The sequence below is a fragment of the Microtus oregoni genome, unplaced genomic scaffold, assembly GCF_018167655.1.
Source record: "Microtus oregoni isolate MIOR12 unplaced genomic scaffold, Mior012 000025F_ref0000491, whole genome shotgun sequence".
Lineage (NCBI taxonomy): Eukaryota > Metazoa > Chordata > Mammalia > Rodentia > Cricetidae > Microtus > Microtus oregoni.
The window spans coordinates 5,122,501-5,144,446 of NW_024543084.1; the positions used below are offsets into that span (position 1 = coordinate 5,122,501).

Genomic DNA, 21,946 nt, shown 5'->3' on the forward strand with positions numbered 1-21,946 from the left:
TAATTATATCTACTTTGCTGACACCGCCAGTTTTCTAATTGGCCGGCAGAAGATAGATGGCACAGAGCGAGAAACCATCCTGAAAGACGGTAAGTGACACTGTGACATTAACTTCAAGCTGCTCACAGATAAAGGCCTTTGAAAGGCGACATCTAGTGTGTTTCATGGTTCTAAGTAGATTCCATATTCTTCTTATTCTTTGAAGAGTATTTTATAATTTTTTTTTATCATCTCGGTGACACTAATGTCTACAGTTTTCCAATTCTGTATGCTAATATGTCATTGAGAAATGAAACTTGAATTGTCTACTACATCTTAAACACTACAGTAAGTAAATAGTGATATTGTTCACTTTTCGGTAAAACGTGGAATTACAATGATGCCGTTATAGACTTCATGGTACAGTATCACATTTAACAGGGTGTCAAAGAATTCTGTAGTATCGGTTCTTATTAGAAAACTGCCTATCTCAATAAGAGCACCAGTGTTCCTATTGTCATCAAATTCCTGTGTACTCTTTCTTATTCTATCTGTTAAAAGGCAGTTGTAAAGCTGTGCTCTTGAAGTAGCAAATATCTTTACAGAAACATAAAGATATACTTACTTTAATTTATCAATACAAATGTAACAAATGTAGTATTTTGTACACCTCACATGCATGCACTCTGCTCAAACCAATATAAAATAGTTTTAGAAACAGCCAACGAAATACCATTATTAAAGATAGAAAAATATCTTAATGCTAAACCAACACATGATTGAGTAACTTCCTATCATAATTCTGGGTCTCATTTTCCTCATGCATAAAGCCTACACAGTTCTTGAATCGAAATCTCTAAGAGTCATTAACTGAATGTTTATGAAGTACAGTTTCTAGCCTATTGTGTGAGTTAAAAGTAAAAAGTAATTTTTCAGAAATGGCAAACTTCATGGACGATATAAACACATGGAAAATTTAAAGCATTACAATATGCAATTTTTGGGTCCAAGCTGATCTCCCTACCCCCAAAAAACATGAGGTTCATGGGGATTGTCTAGGCAATGGGCATCTACAGGAAGTGGTAGACACCCTTACTTGAATATGTTCAGAGACCCCTTATATACCAAGCCATTTGTGGGGTACACCCTCAAGAGACGCGATATTAAAAGCAGAGAGAAAGCATTTATGCAGCCAGAAATGTATGGAGAAATATTCTCCAGAAATAGGATGGATGATCTCAATGGATCACTATTTTGGCAGTTCAATTTGCAGATAATAGTAACAGAAGATACATGCAAAGTAGAAATGGATATGATGAAGAACATTGAAGGTAAGGTGAAGGGGTTTGCATAAAATGAAAAAGTGAAAAGGATTTCTGACACAAGAAAAAGTGTGAGTAAAGTTATATTTTAAGAAAACCTATTATCCAGAGGTAGGATGCACACGGAGCCAGAGAACATACAAACTGAACAAGAGAGCCCAGAAACATCCAGATGAGTCTGTGAAACAGAACCAGAGATTCATTGGAAGATGATTCACTCAGCTTAGCTATGGTTCAAGTCAAATTACCAATGACAAAAAATTCACTCTCCAAGAGAGGCAAATGAAGTTTCAAAATGAAATATGTGGCAGTTTCACATTTTAAAAATGGCTTCCTGAATAAGGAAATATGTCACCCACGATTTTTGTATTCACAAGAGGTTTTATTAAACGTTTTACTTGCATTGACTCTGGCAGAAGCTTCTTGCTACTGGTCTCAGAAATGGGATATCACATTTTGAGAAAGTGACTTGCACTATTAGCCAAGTAGATTGTTGGGGATATTTTGCTTTCCAAAGAATCTTTCAGGAGGAATAAAAATATAACAGAGAGGGTCTTACTTTCCTTTTAAAGTGTCTGTCTGAGCTCTGACTAGAGGTGCCCATCGATAACCCGAATTGAGATGACTACCTTATCAGAGAGGCTGGTGGCTCTGCACATAACAGCAGAGATGGGCACCACAACCACCGCACTATCAGGATCATCCCTTCACTCCTAACCTCAGAGCTGACAGCTGCAAGACTCTGCAGCAGCACTCTCAGACGTGAATACTTAACAGGCATATTCTTCAAAAGACACGGCAGCTTAGTTCCTTTTTTAGTTGAAGTTTTACATTTTCTTTTAGAAAGAGTAAAAACCCTAATTATAATGTAATACGGACATGAAAAAGCCTAAACTTACATTGGCAAACCACAGGTTTTTTTTTTTTTCTGGGTATTGTAGCCTGTGTTGGCAAATGTGGACCTTCACAACCTGCACTACACACTTCTGTGCCCCACTTGATTTTAATGCTTCTGTGGAGAGCTGTCTGTTGTTAGGATCAATTGGCTTTCCGATGTGACTTGATGCTTTCATTTGAGGCTGCTAACACACTGTCTTATTTTGTATAGTTACTATTTTAACTGTGATATGACATGGTCATTTTCTTTTCTGTTCTCTTCTATATGCCTCTTCTTTTTGAATGGGTTTTCTTTCAATAGATTGGAAAATTTTTTTCTGTTATGATTCTTGAAATATTCTGCTTATCTCTGTATGGAATTCTGTTTCTTTTATCCCCATAATTGTGTGTGTCTATACACACACATATATCTACACACACACACACACACACACACACACACACATATATATATATATATATAAACATGAAATTTACGTATGCCCTGGCAATGCTGAAGCATACATGTGTGTGTGTGTGTGTGTGTATGTGTGTGTAAATATGTATACATATATGTGTGTAAATATATATGTATAAATATATACATATATGTTGTAAATATATATCCATATACGTGTGTAAATATATATATATATTTACGCACACACACACACTTGTCCTTGAGACGATGTAACACTTACTCTGTGTCATCTGGATGCCTTGCCCTTCAGTCCTCCTTATAATCCATTCTGCTGGTGACACGTTCCACTGAACTGTTCTTAGTGAGTTTTTCATTCTAAGCACAATTTCTTCAGTATTTGTTTTTTGACTTTCTACAGTATTTCTCATTCTTTATCTAATTATTTGTTTTCTACCCTGATTTCATTCAGCTATTTGTTTTTGTTTGGAATTCATTCAGTTCCTTATTTATTTGGACAAATTTGTCATTGTTCTCTCAGGGGCAGGTATCCTAGGGTAGGTATACTTGGTAGAGGATAGATTGTCCTTTTTAATCAATGTTACTTGTATTTTTCTCATAGGCTACCTTAAATCACTTAGTGAAAGTATTTGCAGTATTTTGGAAGTAATATTGTGTAGGAGAGTTGAGGTATCTATTTTCTTAGTAAGATGGTGTTCAGGACACTAGAATCTATATTCTTCTGTCCACTGTAACAAATCACTATCCAGAGGCAGACTTATAAAAACATACTAAACTTCTATATACAATAATCACTCTTTAAACATAATTTATTTTAAGAAATAAAGGTACGATGTTAGGATTATTTGCTATTTATATCAGCAACTGAGAGAGGTTATAAGTCAAAAAGAAAAAAAAAGAAAAAACACAGTAAGACTAGTGGTTGATAGCATCATGATAGAGAGAGGTAGAGAGAAGAGAAAAATACTCTGAAGATCTGTAGGGCAGGAAAAGTGAGGAGTGAAGGGGATTTGACCAATGATAGGCTGAATAGAAAAAGAGAATTATGTATTATCAGATGACACAGACCCTGCAAACCAGACAAGATACGGAGGAATGAAAAAGGAAAAAAACAAAACAGGTAAAAGGTAAGAATGTAAAGAAAAAAGACTAAACAGAAGAAAAAGAAACAAAGGAAGAAAGGAAGAAAAGAAGTAAGAAAAGTGTAGTAATAGGAAGAGGCAGGGCTGCGTTCCCAGCACCCTGGCCGCCTGCTCGATCTGTAGTAATAGGAGCGGTGGGGCTGCATCCCCAGCACCCAGCCGCCTCCACGGCTAGCTTTACCCAAAATAATTACATGGAAACTGTATTCTTTTAAACACTGCTTGGCCCATTCTCTTCTAGGCTAATTCTCACATATTAATTTAGCCCATTTCTAATCATCTGTGTATGGCACCCCAAGGTGCGCTTACCAGGGAGATTCTAGCCTATGTCCATCCTGGGTCGGAGCTTCATCCCGGGAGCGGGGCATGGCGTCTCTCTCAGGCGTCTGCTCCAGAGAGGAGAGCTGTTGAGACTCTGACCTCACTTCCTCTTCCTCCCAGCATTTTGTTCTGTTTACTCCACCCACAGGTCCAAGCAGTTTCTTTATTGGCCAATGACCTTCCTCCATCAGAAAAGAAGGAAGGGACAAAGAAAGGAAAGAAGAAAAAAATGAACAAAATAATAGAGCAAGAACATAGCTGGGTGGAGCTGGTTTGCTAGGGTAGCCTTGATAGCTGAACACAGATTTGATGACACACACACAGAGAAAGCTAGGTGTAGACATGGAAATTGACTAGACCCATCATTGGCTCTCATCTGGATTCGCTCCTGTTCTTTCCTTGGTACTGGAAGGTCCTGCAATGGACAGTCCAGTGTTCCGCTCTGAGTTGCCCTCCAGATAATCTGTTGACCATTGCAGTCATTCATAAGTTGAAGCTCTGATCAGGCCACAGCTTTGTGAATACCTCCTGGGCTCAGGTGGCAAATGCTGGACCACCCAAATACAGTGCATTGTTAACTTTACACAAGGCTCAGGCTCCAAAGCACTCTAGAGGCTTCTATAAACAAATCTATTCCCACCAGACTGTGCTACACAACTACAACCCCGGCACTTCAGAGGCTTAGACAGGAGGTTAATAAGTTTGATTCCAGTAAGGTTATATAGTAAGAGTATGTGTTAAACATAAAAATTGGAAACAAGAAAGATGTTTATTGTCATTATTATTACATTTCTAGTATGATAAGCAGAATACTAAAACACTTGGGGGAATGCTTATTGGTCATGTTTGTGTGTGTGCTGAACACTTTGCCCTATGACCTAAATAATATATATATATATATATATATATATATATATATATATATTATATATAATCTCTAAACAGAACCATTACGATCAATACGGTTTCCTGCCCAATGCAAAATTTAGTTAATTCCCTTTTTCCCCGTCACAACCATACTGAAGCCAACCAAACAACAAAATAAACAAAACAAAAGAGTTTCACCAGTGATTTTAAAATGAAGTACAACCTTGATTTGATACTAGAATGTGTGTCTCATGATACAGACAAGTATGAAAATTGAAGCCCAGTACATCAACAAGGCTGCTCTGTGCCCCATTTGTGGGGCTCTCTGAAAGGCTGGCGTTGCTCACAGATTTAATTCCTCTCCCAGTGCTCTGACTCACCTGCATCCCTCATCGACACTGCAGTCTGCTAACTTGTTCTCTGCTTTGTGGGCCTCTTCCCCTTTCAGCCCTGGTGGACTGTGGTAAGGAAATAAGAATAGCTTTATATGAACTAGTCACGCTCTAAGCAGATTTCTTTATGAGTCTAGGATAGCTTTAAAATTAATTATATCATTTTAATTTTTTTGGCCAAATGTCATGGGGGTAAGCTTCTAATCTCACCTGAGGCAGGAAGATTGTCTGAGACCAGAACTTCAGGGCTAACTTTGGCAATGGAGTAGGAATTCTATCTTTAAAAGTTAAGAAATAAGAAAATGGAAAAAGAAGATAAACGATCTTTTTGAATGACAGCCGTCAATTATGTCTGTGCTCAGGATCTTTCATGGGGATTATAGCTGGTTCTCTCTAATTTCACTTCTTGACCAAAGTACATGGAGCACTGTGCTTGTGACTTCTTGTCTCTGAAAGTCCATGGTTTTTGATGGTATTTCTTGTTCTTTTCCTATCATTCAGCTAGTGTTGCCTTGTCAGTACTAAGAAGGTTTGGTCGGTGCAGTGGTGTGCCCATCTCCTCCTCAGAAACAAGGGGCTTGACTTCTACCCTCCTTGAGGGCAGCTCACCTTTGAGGGTTTTTTTATATATCCCCTTCCTTGCGAGGAGGTTCCCTGTGCCTTTTGCTAACTGCAGCTAACTATTTCTGCACCCCTCACAAAGGGATGTTCTTTGTCCTGTCCTGGTGGGTAGAAAGGTCTCCTCACCCTTCCCTGGTGGTTTAGCTGCTTTCTTTTGTACATGAGCTGAGTGAGTCTGAGGGATGGATTGAGTTTCTTGTCTGTGAGACACTCAGGGGTCTCTCAAAGGTTTCCTGTTCTGCTTTTAGCCTTTGTCTGTGAACTCAGTTGAAGGAATTCTTTGTGTCAGGGGTTCTCGGGGACACTAAACTCACACATCAAACCACATTTACTTTCAAGAATTCTTTCCTATTTTAGCTTTTAAATTTTTCTGCTTTCAAGACCATTGCCTTTACCACTGTGCCCTACCACAGAACAACACTTCATGGCTCTTGCTGTTCCTGTCAGAGGCCTGTGGCCCTTCCCATCATCCTGTGGATCTCTGCTTTATTCAAAGTCAAGGAAAGCTGTAATCTTACAAAGCTCGGGTCTTCCTCCTCTTTCATGTGTTTCCGTGGTCCCTGTAGTTTTCAGCGTCATGCCTGTGCATGAGCTCTGAATGCTTTCACTTCAAACCCTAGAATGCAAATGGGAATTTGAAAAACAACGTGGAGATATTTTTAAACTGTTTTTATCTCCTTCACCTTTCCATTAGAGTAAATTAGAATGCAGTTTTGTTTTTAGTGGATGGGAACCCCTGGTGATGCTTTCTAAGGCTCTCAGTCTACGCAGTAAAGGCATTTTGGTTGATGCAAATTAGGGGTCATATGGTTTCAATTAGTTTATTTTGTACAACTTTAACAGAAAAAGTAAAATGAGAACTGAGAGTTTTCACTCTATAACAGAAAAAAAAATCTTTTATAGATTACATTATTAGAAAATAAAATGCTGGGATTTTTTATTAAAGAGATGGTACAATTAGTATCCATCTCCTGCAGCATTGCAAAATAAGGTGTTTATTTGATATTAAAATAGCCATCATTTGCTTATAAAAACATTTAGATGTGCATAACAGCAAGAAAGTGAGCATCAAGTCCTTGTGAAAAGAGCATTCATTGTGTTTAAAAATCTGTACCTTTGTTGAATGGACTTGTCAGCCATCAAATGAATTGATGACTGGATGCAAGGGTGAGCAAGCAAATCAACTTTTTGTAGTCTATATCCATAAAATTACTCCAAATTTATTCTTAACTAAACTTAGGATCAGCACTGAGAAATCCAAATGTGAGCCATCAGCTTTCAGGAGGAAAGAGCAAACCCAACCTACAATGCTGGTGGCGAAGACCGACAGAACAACTGAGACCCCAGACTGGAATTGCAGTGCTGTGATAAACTTGAAAAAAAGGTTTAGAGAAAAACCACTTGTCCTAAAAATGTATTAATATTAATAGAAACAAGAGGAGTTGGCAAGGTAATTAATGCAGTTTAATAACTAGCTGAATCCATCCAATACACATGCCAGACATTAATTATACCCCCCAGGAGCACCCAGAAATGGAACTGGGATGTTTCCATTTGGGGTAATAAAAGTTTCAGAGTTTTAGGTCCTCAATTATTCTTTGTCTCAAATCTAAGGAACATACCAAAAAACAAGGTAAAATTTAAGGAAAATGTTATTTTATAATATTAAGCTGCAGACCATTTTTAAGGCAGGATAAAAATCCAGAAATATTTAAAAATGTAAATTCCAAATTTGCCTGCTTTCACAATAAAATAGACCATGAGCAAGTACAAATGCAGAGGGATACCTTGACAAAATTTTCAATGTAAGAGTAAAAACAAAACATTATGGCATAGATTGTTACAGGTGGTGTTAGAAAACAGCCGCACCAGGGTTTGTGAAGGGTGTTTCCACACAGGCTCAGGGAAATCTTTAGTAGCTTATTAATTTTAGAAAGCTGAGTTCAGACAAGAAAATTCCCTTCTCCACATCTGTAAGATAAAATAATTATGATTAATTTAAGGGGATAGATGAAAGTTCAGGAGATTTTGTGCCCTGCACCATTGAGAAGGATATAAGTTTTACATATTGTTCAGCCTATTAATCCCAACATTAATCATTTGTTTTACATGAATACATATGTTTTTTAAATCAGCATGTTTGTATGAATAAAGAAATTAGAAATGATATAAATATTTGCCCAGAAGGATGCTGTGTTTTTTATGGGGAAGTGCCAGTCAGAAGACAAATCTGGTTCTCTGTGTACACATGCTGATAGTAAGCACACTCAACTGAAAACATTATACCTAGGCAAGTAGATTAATTATTTTTGAAGAAATGTAAAAAAAAATTATAGAAAATCAGTAGTTGTAGAGACGCAGAGCATGTTTTACCTGTACCTACTATTTTAAATTTGTAGATTATATCCATTTATATCTACTCAAATTGAAATGGTACTGTTTTACAAAGTGCAGTGCAGTTGTGAGTAGGTCTAAATACATGACTTTTCTAATGTCCGAGTGAATTTTTTTTTTCATATTGACATCAGTGGACTACTTCAATCATTATGGCTTTAACATAAGTAATCCTAAGGTTTTCTTACTTATAAAAGAAAGACATTTTAGTTCATTTTATGTTTTGGTTATTTAACTATTTCCCCAGAATCTTTCCACAAAGGATTATCTTCAACCTATGTTTGTGTGGCAATGCTTTTCTAAATAAAGATAGTTCTTTTGTGGCTAATTGTGCTACAGTGCTCCTTAATCTTCAAAACCATCTGTACATTTTCCAGAATGTCTTAACCAGTTAATGTGAAAAAAAATTGATTCATGATAAGTTTTTATTTTCCTTTTTGATTTATTTTATTTATGTTTTATGAGTATATTTTTACATGTATTTTGGGGGTAAGTACAGAGAAGAAAAGAAGGTCAATGGACCCCTTGGAATTGAAGTTGAAGTTTTGAGCTGTCTTCCTCCTCATTGTGAGTTGAGGAGGACCTAAATTCTGGCCTAAATGATTGACTCTTGACTCTTACCAATCAGTGATCTCTCTAGCTACATGGTTGATTATGTTTACAGTGGGCACATACATATTGGTGCCCAAAATTATATCATTATATTTTGTTTGAGGAGCTCCTCACAGTCTTTTTATTAATGATAGACGCAGGGGCCCAATGACAGGAGTTAGTGTGGATCCTCGCCTGAACAGCACACCATACAGAGGTTGTAGAAACCGGCTCAACAATGGCATGGTGCCAGGCACGAGGAGTGCCCTCCACATAGCCTAAGCCAGGGCGCCCTGTGATCTGTTTACTTTAAATCTCGCTAGATACTCTCATTTGAGGAGCTCCAAGGACGGGTGACTTGTGGCAGGAAATCCCCCAACCTAAGACAGGATACTGGGAATCCTAGGACGGGTAAGCGGGATAAAGACCTGGTCCCCACTCGACCTAAGAATCATAAGGCACCCCTCTGTTCCCAGGAGAGGTAAATTGCTTCACCATTCGAGAGGAGGGTCTCTCCTTGTCCCAGTCCCTTCTCCTTTAGATCTGACACCATGGTTGGACTCTGACCTGATGCCCTTCACTTAATAGCTGCCTGTCTTTATAAAAGAAAGGGGGATCTGTTAGGAGCCAATTTCCTCCTAAAATCATTACAGGAACCATCACCCTGGGGAGTCTGCAGAGAACCCCACACCCTTAATTGTGTTAGGAATAGTTCTATTGACAGAGCCTACCCCACACCCAAATTGGCTGTTAATGAGAGCTATCTGTTAGCGGAACCCACCCCACATTCCAAACTATCTAGGGATCTAGGTGTGTCAACTCGCGACTTTTTGGCCTACAGTGACCTGACCGAAGACAACCTCCTGCCTACGTGACCAGCTCGGACCATGTGACCAACGTGAACCACGCGGCAAGAGCCCAGGCCCCTGTGCCCACCCCCCAACTCTTTACCCTATAAAAGTTGTACCCCGTCTCTAATAAACTGAGGCTTTGACAAGAAAAAAAAAATTATTTTGGTCTGTATAACATTTTCATTTGAAACCAAATTGGGAATTGTGAAAATCAGGTGCACTGAGGTAACATAAGGGTGTGGCTCATACGTCATTAGCTTTAAGACAGTTGTGTATAAAATATCAAATTTCAATTTTTAAAGATTTTTCATGAGTGCAGGCATGTTCATGTATGTGTGCATTTGTGTGGAAGTTCCTGGTCAAGTTCTGGTGCTATTCTTCATCTCTGTATCTTGTTTTTTGAGATAGGATCTCTCACTAGACTTGAAGTGGTGGTCTCCACTTCAATACCTTCTTTAAGTTCCTTCCTGTTTGGCAATGATGGTGACATGGATATGTAAATTAAATAAACCTTTCTCTTCAAGTTGTTTATATTCAGAGAGGCTTATTGCAGCAACAGAAAGTAAACAATTGCACCTGGCCCTTGCCAATTCCAGGAAGTGCTAAGTCCTGGGCATATATTAGTAGATAGATGTTAAAAACATACATAGACTAAACTAAACAAAACTAAAGGGATTGAAATAATTATCAATTATTCTATTCAATAATTTTGCTGCTTGACAAGAATTGTATTTACTTCCTAACTGCATGGCACTACAGTTGCAAGCCAGGATTGTTCTAGTTCAGATTAACAATTAAACAATACATTTGAACCCCTGCCCTAAAAAGATTGATAGAACTCATTGTTCTCTTCATTCATTATCCATTTTCTCTCATTAGTTCTATGTAATTGAATAGCATTAAAGTTGTCATCAAAGTATGCTTCTAGGAGGTAAAGAAAGAAGTGCTTAGGAGTTAAGATCACTTATATTGCTCTTACCCTAAGTTTTGTCCTGAGCACCCCATGGTGCTTTACAATCTATCATAACTCCAGTTCTAGAGTGTTCAACACTGTGTATGTAGTACACACACACACACACAATTCACATATGTATACAGAAACACAAATATTCATCAAATAAAAACTAGTCATGCTCATTAAACAAAATAAAATTTAAATCTAAGCTTTTTATAGTCCATAAGCTATAAAACAACAAACTAGAAGCCATCCATCAGTGTAATATGTCATATTTGGCTAATTTTAGAGTCCCCAGAGAGCAAGAGGGTCTTTCTTGTCTTCTGCGGATATGTCTCAGGAGTGGGGTACAAATGCTCATAGTCACATAGCATTTCCAATGGATCGATGACTTCAGTACTGGTCATGTATTCCTAGAAAGCAAAGGTCAGCTTTAAAGAAGCGTTTTGTTAGAGGCAGAGCTTTAAATGAGCATGAATAAATCAGAGTTCTTATACAAGCAAGTGTAAGAGGAAGGCACTGAGAGTGGGAAATGGACAAAGACTGCAGGGATTTCTATTGAGATTGGCTAATTCTCTGTGCATTTAAAATATTTCAACTGGTGGAGGGATCACATCCTCTGTGCACGCTCCCAGGCTGAAACAGGGAAAGGACTAAATACTATTCATATGTTGCTTGTTAAATGAAGGGAATCGTGATGCTCTGATGCTCCATTTCTCTCTGACTTCTAGAATCATCTGCTGACCCATCTGCTAGATGCCCGCCTTGGAAGATTTTGCATGTGTTGCTGGTCACAGACCTTGGCAGGCTCTGCTAGCCACTAATTAAAGGATGCCCTTCGGTTTTCATTCTTCCCTGACCAGCTTGTACTTTATCATGGGCCTTTTTTCTTTACTGTGTATAAATAGCCTAACTCTTATCACAGTTTTCCAGATGTGGCTTTCGTTTTTCTTCATTACTTCATGTTTTACTCCTTGTCAAATGGTGGTCTTGTGTGGTCTCTTTTCTATAACCAGTGGATTAAAGTGACTAAAATCCACCCTTGCTGATAGTTCAGTGTGTTACAATAAGCTACACCAGGAGAAAGACTATATATGAAAGACCACTTTGTCTTGCATGTGATTTTCACAGTTTCTTTTGAGCCAACCAGACTAGCTATCGACACTGGCTTCAAACTTTACCTGTCCTCTTATATGTTCAGTTTGGCTGGCACAGGCCAATATTCACACCCCTTTGTTTCTTAGCCCATGTGTTTCCAACCTTGAGTTTTAAATTTGAATTTCCCTCTAGCATTAGTGTTGACTCTTACCTCCGTTGGGCATTCTCTTCTACAATCCCGTGTTCAAATTTGCACAGAAAGTAGAGAAGATACATTGAGCACTAGTACAAGTTTTAAGCTTTCTGTATTGATTATTAAGCGAATTGTTAAGTCACTTACTGCTATTTGTTTAATGTAGAAGTTGGAACATATGTACCATTCTTTAGCTACTTTCATCATTAAAATAAAGAATTAATAGCAAGCTGCTTCCTAATCTTGTTATTAATTTTGCCCCCCTCTTCCTGCTTCTTTTTCAAAAGGATATCTGTGAAAAAAATGTTTGGTGAGTGTGTGTTTTCTTAGACGCCTCTGAAGACTTTTGCAATGATGACCTGCCAAAGTAGTTTGCTTCTGTTAGCACATCTGCACATAACTTACAGGTGTACTCTGTCTGTCTCCCTTCTTCCAAAATATTTATGTAGTTCTAAAGCAAGTATGTCTTTGTTTAATTTAATTTGGTAAGTAAGTAATCACCAGATGCACGGACATATAGGCTAATAAATTTTCTCTTTGCTGTAGTAATTATAAGTGTGGTGAATAATACAGTTTTTAGTCTTTAATCCAAACTTAAAATTTAATGGGAAGTATGATTTACTCAACAGTATACTATTGTGTCCTGTATTTCCTGCCATGCACAATGAATTTTTCTTCTTTCTCCATTGAAATTTCAGTTAAAAATTATTAGTTACAGCAATGCAGTTGTATTGTTAATGTTTATATAGCAAAGAACAAAACCCCAAACCACATTAGGAAATACAAAGGAAGCCTATCTATGAAACTACAATACTGTAGTGTCTACTGATAAATATGCCTTTTACATCTAATGAGAGATAGAATGAGAAATTTGTTATTGATGTGCAAAGCTCCAAAGGATTTTATTTTTATAAATTATTACCTAGGTGTGGAAGTAAAATGAATATCCAAAAATAGCTCTGTCGTTTAACTTTTAAGAAAGTGATAGGATTTCAACCTTGTTTTCTCTTGATCAGAAGGCTAAACTGGGTAATAAAAAGTTGTCCATTGGAATGGCTTTCCCCTAATTTACAATGAGGCCTCTGATGTTATCCAGAAGTTCTAAGTGTATTATCATAAAATAAAATTTGTAAGCACTGGGTAGCTATAGGGAGTACTTAAATTAGCAGCTACTTGGCCCCATGTAATATAATCTTTTCAAGAGTGAATGGGAAGAGTGTTCTTTTGCCTAGATAATAACTGAAATCATTTTCTGATCACAGACATGGTGAGAATGTTGCGTTCTCTAGCACAAAAAATCCAGCAAGAGAGAAATGAGGGAAAGACAGAAAAAGAGGCATTTTGTGGCTTCAACTGCCAATCAGAGCCCTGGTGTCATCAGAGCTCAAGCTACTTCTGAAGGCCATGTCTGGGCTCAAGAAACTGCTGCAGCTGGGGTCTTTGTTGGTGTTTGTAGCCTGTCTTACAGCAAGGGGTCATAGCAAATTTGTGTGATGAAATCAGAGGGCTATGCTAGGACACCTCACCCTTTGCAAGAGGCTTCCAGGCCCTGGACTGGCCAGTTTAGCTACCACCCAGGCAAACATCCAGTACCTTGAGTAGGCCATCATAACATCCACCCTATAATGAACTGCTCTAGTACATGAAGGGACTGGTCCTGTGAAATGACACCCACAGGATGTCCATGATTGGATTGGTTGTGGGATATCCAAGAGGAGTTTTGGTGCGGGTCCACTGATGATAGTGTACCAGAAACCGGAGGCCTTGAACAGACAAATGACTCAATGCAATGAACATTTGCAAGTAAAAATGATTGGATAAAAGGGTATACTGTGTGACTCCTAGTGATCACAATGCCAAAAAAATAAATAAATAAATAAATAAATAAATAAATAAAGAGGTGTTGGACAGGTCGGAAAGATGGAGAAGTGAAAAGGTTTTGCTTGTTTGTTTTTTGTTTGGGGGAATGCTGCAAGGATGAAGTACAAATACAGGGGGACTTGGAAATTAGTGTATTGAGGTACATGAAGTGAAATTCCTAAAGAATCACTAAAGAAATTATGTTATAAAAAGAAATCAATTTGTAGAATTGACAATGGAGGCTGGTAAGATTATTATTGTAGGTAGCAATGATTCCGTCAGACAGTTGGAATCCATAGCTAGCCTCCAAGTCCAGTCACTCTGTCTGTGGGGAACTTGGTCAGTGCTTTCAGTTTATTGGATAAGATTAACCACATAGTGGAGGGTAGCCAGTTTTACTCAGTTCTGTAGATTTAAGTGCAAATAAAAAGGATCTCAATAAATCTACTGTGAAGGCAACAGGCAGACTGACATTTTACTAAATGCTTGTATGGTGTCGCCTAATCAAGTTGACAACAAAATGAAGCACAGCTCTACTCATTAAATGGAGCTCTCTTGTACCAACCTCCTCTGCCGAAATAGTTGACACAGAGGCTTAGTATTATGTATAAATGCTCGGCTGATAACTCAGGCCTATTACTAGTTAACTCTTACACTTTAATTAACCCAAACTTTTTATCTAATCTGTGCCACATGGCTCATGGGTTGTTACTTCACTTTCTATACATCCTGCTCTCTAGATGGCTGGATGGCATTTCTCTTGACTCTGTACTTCCTCCTCCTGGAGTAAAATGATAATAGCTAAGATGGTCTAAGAAGTTGCCCAATCTCAGGGAGTAGAGTTGGCGTTCCATGCGATTATGACCTCCCTGCAGGACTAGCAGCAGGCTATGAACTGGTTATGACCGCAGTGCATGAGCAGCAGCTGTTTTACCCCGGGTTATAGCTTCAGGGCAGACACTATTATTGCTTTCTCTCTATAAAGAGATCAGTGTGATGATTTATTTATAGTGCAAGTCAAGAAATTTCCATCTAAGAGTGATAGTGACTGCTTTGTGTGAGAAAATATAAAAGTTACAAGTCAGGTGGCAACAGTGAAATTGTAAAAACTAGATCATCCATCTTGACTGTTTATACTGATATTGATTTCAAATAGAATATGATTCTGAAATTCACCCTAAAAACATGATCAATAGAAAAGGGCAAATGGCTATTCTCCACTCTATTAGAATAGGAAAGTGCTCAGGTAAATACAGAATAATTAGCCATTTTCCTAAGCATAAGCAAATGAACCTACAAAGTTATTCTGGAGGGCTGAAGCTTTGTGGACAGAAACCATGAACACACAAGTTTGCTTTGAAGTGTGGACTTCTTTTGTGTAAAACAGAAGGTTTGAACCAGATGAACGTTAAGTTTTTTTCTAGCATCTCTGCTTTATCCATGTATCGTTCAGAAATTTATGGTGAGTCCTTACAATGCACATACAGGCAGCACCAAGTATACTCAGTGGGTTCAAGAGAGAGAAAGAGAGACCACATGAAGTTGAGAACGAAAAATAGAGGGAGACAGAAGAACGTAAGAGGAGGAAAAGGGGTCAGATTTCATAAAAAAAAAACATTATATGAGAAATTCTTTATTAAAGTGCAAAATATTCAGAAGTTTTGCAAGTGTTCTTAGAAGTCTGTATTCATACTTCTACATTTTTACTTACGCTTCTATGCTCATGTCATTTCTGTTTTCCTTTATTTTGTAGATCGCCTTCTCTGTTACAAAATATTTGCATTCAGTTAAAACAGCATATAATCAGTTTATGAACACTTATAATGTTATAATCCTTGTGATGAGACAGGGTCTGGGATTTGTATAACAAGGTATTTAAAATAGAATTTTTTTAAAAAAAATCTATGAAAAAGCACAACATGCCAACTTGAACTAGAAAGAACTTAAAATCCAGTTCTTTTGTGATTGTTGTTGTTTGTGTGTTTTAGGATGTTTTGTTTTGTTCTTGTGATTCTTCATTAAATAGATCAGTAGTGGTGGAACTAAATTTGACTTAAATTGTATGATTAGTCTTTTATTGTCCTTACATTTTTATAGATCTGGATAATGTAGAAGGCATTGCAGTTGACTGGATTGGAAATAACCTCTACTGGACAAATGATGGTCAAAGGAAAACCATCAATGTGGCCAGGCTGGAAAAGGCTTCTCAGAGCCGCAAAACCCTGCTGGAGGGAGAAATGTCCCATCCTAGAGGAATTGTGCTTGATCCAGTCAATGGGTATGTAAGCCTGCTTCGAATATTTTCTGTTTTATACATATTAACAATGGCAAATTTTCTTTAGATTCATATGAATTGGTGTATCTCCTGAGGAATAGACAGATAGAAAGAATTTACTTACTTGGTGAGTTTCTCTCCTAGAAAATATATTAGACAAAAAATGATTAATTAAATAAAATAGACAGTTACTTGTAGAGAGAATATGTTACTTAAATATTTTCAAATAAACACTATTTTTGACAACCTGACATTAGGGCAAGTAAACATACAAGCATTGACTCTACTGGTTAAAGTTTTAGATTAACGATTTAGATTTAGATTTTGTGTATTAAGAACTAAGGCACATTCTGGACATCTACTATGAACTAGATATTTTGTCAGGGTCATTACTATGTTCCTGTCTCTAACAGCCACATCAGTCCTTCAGATGGTTGCTGCTCTTATTCCCTTCCTGTGAATAAAGGAATAAGTGAGCCTGGATCCAATTCCATGCAATTGTGACAGAGTGTGATTATAAACCCATGCAGCCTGTCCACAGAGGTTTCTTACCCTCTTTGTTCTATTGCTTTGCATGTGTCTGGAGTGATTTGAAGCTTACTTAACGTTTCTTGCGTGGGAACACCACCAAATAGTTTTGTGGTATTTGGTCAGAATGAAATATTGTATGCCATAATTTTATCTTATTCTTCAGACCTATAGCATGAACAAAAAAGCATATTTATAAAATATTTAAAAAGTGAAAATTCCTTACAGAAATTAAACATTAAATGAATAAATTATGTATTTTATGTTCCTAGTGTTTGTATGGATGTTTACTTCCATGCCAAGGAAAGATGATCAAAAGTGCTTATTCTTTTGATCTGGTGCATACATTAAAAAATGAATAATGTGCAAGGTGTCCATTGTATACTGTGATCACTGAAGTGAAGCTTCTAAATAACTTCAAACACAAGCAGGGCACATCTACCTAGGGAGTAGAGGAATCATTCTGTGTGTGACTTCAACAGAAATGAGTATACTTTCATTTTGACACATACATGTGTGGCTTCCGTAATTATCTGAAAGATTCATTTTCTGTTGTCTAAACCCACTTAAATCAAAATGTTCTTGGTGAAGATGAAGTGGTAGAGAGAATAAGAGCTTTGTGTTTTGTCTTCAGTGGAAGGATTGACTTGGAGGTGACAAGTTCACCAGAGTTTTAAAGAGCTTAATCTTACTTATGTCTGAAAACTGGGTTAGAAAGAAGTAGGAGTGGTCATGGAAGTCTGAGCCAAATTTATTCAAATAGTTACTGAAAACGTGTTTAGCAGTAAAAAGAAAGTATTAGCCCAGGAAATTTAGTTCCAATGTTTGGATTTAAGTGAAATATTTTCAGACTGAGAAATTTGTGTTTTCTTTTGTTCTCCCATACCATGAGCTTTTAGGAGTATACAGGGGAACTCATAATTGAAGGCAAGGATACACTTCTTCAAAAGTATCAGACAATTCTAGGATCAATAAAATATCACTTCTTTCCTTAGTTAAAAGTCCAAGGAACTTATCCTATCATGGAGGGTAGTAACTGCCTTCCAGGAATGTGTGCTGTATATAATGGTACACACCCACACAGTTACAGACAGATACTGGGCCACCTATGACAATGCTGCTCTATTCACAACAACAAGGATAGGAAACCAACCTAGATAACCATTAACGGATGAATGGATAATGAATGTGAAGTATATTCATAATGCAGTTTTATTTAGCTGTAAGAAAATGAAATTATAAAATTTCCAAAATGAAAATGCTGGAAAATACACTAGGGTGACTCAGATTCAGAATGGCAATGTTTTCCTATTGTCTCCTGAGTCCCTTTGGATTGTGTTTATATATATGTATGCATAGAAGTGGAGGTAATAGGCTAGAGAATTAGAAGGAAGCCCACCACAGAAAGAAAAGAGGCAATAATGAAAGGTAGGTACAGGTCACAGGTGACATGAAACAGAAAATAACTGTGTGGGACAATATCAAACCATGGAAGGTGAGAAAAAAAGTTGGAGAGGACTTCAGGGAGAATTAACAACAAAATGTCTTTGAAAATAGTACAATGAACCTTAATGTGCATGTTAATTTACATTTTGCAAATAATAAAAATGAAGAGGAGTAAAATGGAGAGCGGGACAAGGGAAAGAACAGGTAGGAAAGGAAGATGTAATCAAAAAGATGTTATCAGTGAGGCAATGAGTTTGAACTCATTCAGTGAACAAATTAATAGTAATTGTTTCTACATAAAAGTCATATTTTCATATTGGAAGCTCCTTTGGATCTTAGCTTTAGTAATAATGACAGAGGTAGTCATGGCAGCAGGAGATACTGAAGGATTAGGCCTAGAGGTGGCAACTCGACAACAGGATAGAGCTACAGAAAGAACAGAGCTAGTGGTAATAACCCTTACACTAACAGGTACAGGTGAACCTAGTCCTTTCTAGTATTGCACATGGGACCATCTATACAAACAATAGCTCTCTAGTTTGGACTTCTCAAAACATCATCTCCGAGGTGTATGTTCACAGTTGAATAAATAATTTCCACGATCAGAATAATACCCTGTTCTCTGAAGTTATAGTGTGAGACCACACATATTAGCTATTCGCTAGACACTGTTTCAATAAATCAAGTTCAGTCTTTAATGGGAAAATGAATACTTTTACTTCCAGGACAGCGGCAACTTTAAGGACTTATTTATTTCAGGAATTCATTGATTACACTGTAATTTGAGCATAATTATTCTCAACAAATCCAAGCTATGTACTTCCAGATACCCTTTGTATGTAAGGGATGAGTGTATGTATGTATGTATGTATATATATATATATATATATATATATATATAATATTGTTATAATTTTAATTAGCAGAAATTCAGTATTGAATATCACACAAAGAATATGTATAACATATGTATAACACGTATCCTAGAAACTCACTAAGATATCAAAGAAAGTCCTTATCATTACTCCTGTTAGCAGATAGATTGGGAACAGACTGTAAAAAAGACACTGCATTTTAACGGGCCTTTAAAGTAGGGGTGGAGTCATTTTCTCTGCCTGAACTGAAAGCACTGATGAGTAGCCAGCATTCTAAATTATTTTGTTCATCTCGCTCCCTACCTATTTTATATTTTTAAAGAAAAGCTATTGTAAAATTTATATTATTGCATTTGTGTATAAAGAATTGTTATTTTTATTGATTATAAGGTATTTTTAATGTTTAAGGAGATGGTATATCATGTAGATCGTTGTAGGGTAAAAGGTCTGTGTTTACTTCTGGGTTTGAAAACTCCCAACACTCATCTACCCCTGAGCTCAAATTTCCACCAATCTCTGAACCCCCGAGCCTACCAGTTCCTGAGCCTGAACACCCACCAATACCTGAGCGCAAAATTTCTCCAACTATCATTTGGCTTTGCTTGAAATTTCGCCAATTCCCCACCTTAGAAATCGCCACCCTAGAAAACTCCGCTCCCCTAGAAACTATATAAAGCCTGCTTCTTGATCTGTTCTCTGCTGTTTCTTGCTTGGGCAGAGGCAGCCACTTTTTTGTGTCTCTCCCAATAAATCTCTCATGGGAGGTTTGCTTTTCAGTATGACTTTGTGGCAACCCTTGTCTTCTGATTGGCAGGATACCTTTCTCTTCAGAGCAGTAACACTTCCATTGGGGAAACTTTTCTTCTCAGACCTGTAACAATTACCTTAGTTGCTAACTAGGTTAGGTTCTCCTGGGGCCTATGCTCCCCCTCAGTGTCTGAATCACACTGGGACCCTATCCCTCATCTCAGATGCAGTTGCAACAGATTCACCTTCAGGCTTAGTTATTGCTCAATTTCAATTTCTCAGCATTGCACCCCCCAGTAGCAACTTAGTAAGTTCCCCCTTCAGTTGGTGTATATGCTTCATTGAGTCCAAAGAAGTGACTGTTTAGTGCCTGGCACCCCTCTGGTACTCTTAGAGGCTGATGTACCTTCAGTTATCATCTTTCAGAGATATAACTGACCCTCTTAACCTGACCCCTATTTTCCCATGCTTAAAGGTGTAATCCTGCAATTTTCTTAAGCCAAATCAGGCTATTGCATTCCTTCCTGCCTTCTTTTCTTCTTTTCCATTTGGAGCTGCCCATAACTCCAGAACTCCTCTATGCCCTTTTGCATAGTTCTGTTTTTGTATAGTCTCCAGCCCTTTCCTGTGGATGAGGCCTCATTTCTGACCTCAGTTTTTTGTTGCCTGTAGGCAAGCCTTGGGGATTCATCCAAAGCCCTGGCGCCAGAAATCAAGTCTCTTCATCAGGCTTACGAGCCCTGATTCCATATCCTGTTGAGTGTGGTAATAACCTATTGAACAACTTTATTCTCGTTAAGTCTTCTGAGGCCTGGGAATGCCTTCAACTACAGGCTGCACTGACCATTTTTTTTTCTTACCCTCCCCTTCACATCTGTGGGAAGATAGTCTTCTGTACCATTTCATTCCCCCTTGGAAGGCCTGTTACAAGAACTCAAGGCTCTTCTTCTGACACCCAACCTGAAGGGCTATAAGCTTGTTCAACTTTGCAATTAAATTCTGCTCCAATACCCCCTAGATAATCAAACTAAATGGCTTCCCAACAGCACCCCCAATCTCAATATTTTTTTAGGATCTTGAAAGCTATTGCAAGGAATCAAGGAAATGGAAAGATTCCTTATGCCCAAGCACTTTCTCTGTCCTTCCTGTTCCCTCACCCAATTTCTAGCCAAAAACTCTGAATAATATGATTCTTCCATTACTTTGGATCCAATTAATGAGCTTCCCTGCCACAGGTCTCAAACCCCATCCCCTTCTCCTTCTCCAGACTCCCCAGTTTCCCTTTCTTCCTCCTCAGCAAGAGGCTGCCTAAATCAACTTCCCTGGTGCCTACATTCAGACCACTGGGATCCCCTCATCCTCCTGATTCTAGTTCCCTTTCCACCATGGCAACCCCTCAACCTTTTCCTACTTGGCCTAAACAGGCCATGGTTCTCCATTTGAAGGAGATTGCCAGAGTGTTCAACTTGATTAAGGTACATGTCCCTTTCTCATTAACAAACTCTTTTACATATAAAAGAGATTATAATCCTACACTGCTAACTCATCCGTTATTAAAGAATTTCAATGTTTTACTCAATCTTACAACCTTATTGTCCATCATATTTATATGATTCTCACAAACAATCTTTTCCCTGAGGAGCTCAGGTGAGTCTCGAACTCAGGTAAGACACATGTAGATGAAATCCACCAAAAGAATGCCACCTATCCATAGAAACTGCAGCAGTCCCCAACCAGGTCCCTAAATATCCCAGGGGGGAATCCTTGCTGGAGATCACATTACAGCATGCCTCCTGGCCAGTCTCTGCACGACCACCCTTAAATTGGTATATTATAAAAATTTTGAAGAGGTTATCCGCGGCAGACATGAAAACCCTCAATTTTAGGACTGCATAACAAAGTCCTTCTTAAAATATACCAATCTGAATCCCAAATACCCCAAATGGAAAACAACTCTTATGACTGACTTCTTATCTCATGTTTCCCTGATATTAGGGCCAAACTTACACATCTAGAGAAGGTACCCCTGTGTAGCGGCGTAAATGAATTTAGACAGATTGTAATAATATATACAGCTTTAATGGGGAAATAGACTTACAGAACCACTGGTTCCCGCGGAGAACAGGGAAGCAGAGAGAGCAGCGGGATCATGCTTGCTAGATTTATAAGTAAAC

General features: G+C 37.9%; 1 protein-coding gene across 1 annotated transcript in view; it reads left to right on the plus strand.

Moving 5' to 3' along the window:
• The window catches only part of Lrp1b (LDL receptor related protein 1B), a 1,777,071-nt gene that overhangs the window by 1,023,627 nt on the left and 731,498 nt on the right, over positions 1 to 21,946 (plus strand). The window contains exons 11-12 of the mRNA XM_041674488.1: positions 1 to 89; positions 15,999 to 16,179. The exon at positions 1 to 89 is cut by the window's left edge and continues 148 nt beyond it. Coding sequence (XP_041530422.1) covers positions 1 to 89; positions 15,999 to 16,179 — 270 coding nt within the window. The remainder of the gene's footprint in view (positions 90 to 15,998; positions 16,180 to 21,946) is intronic.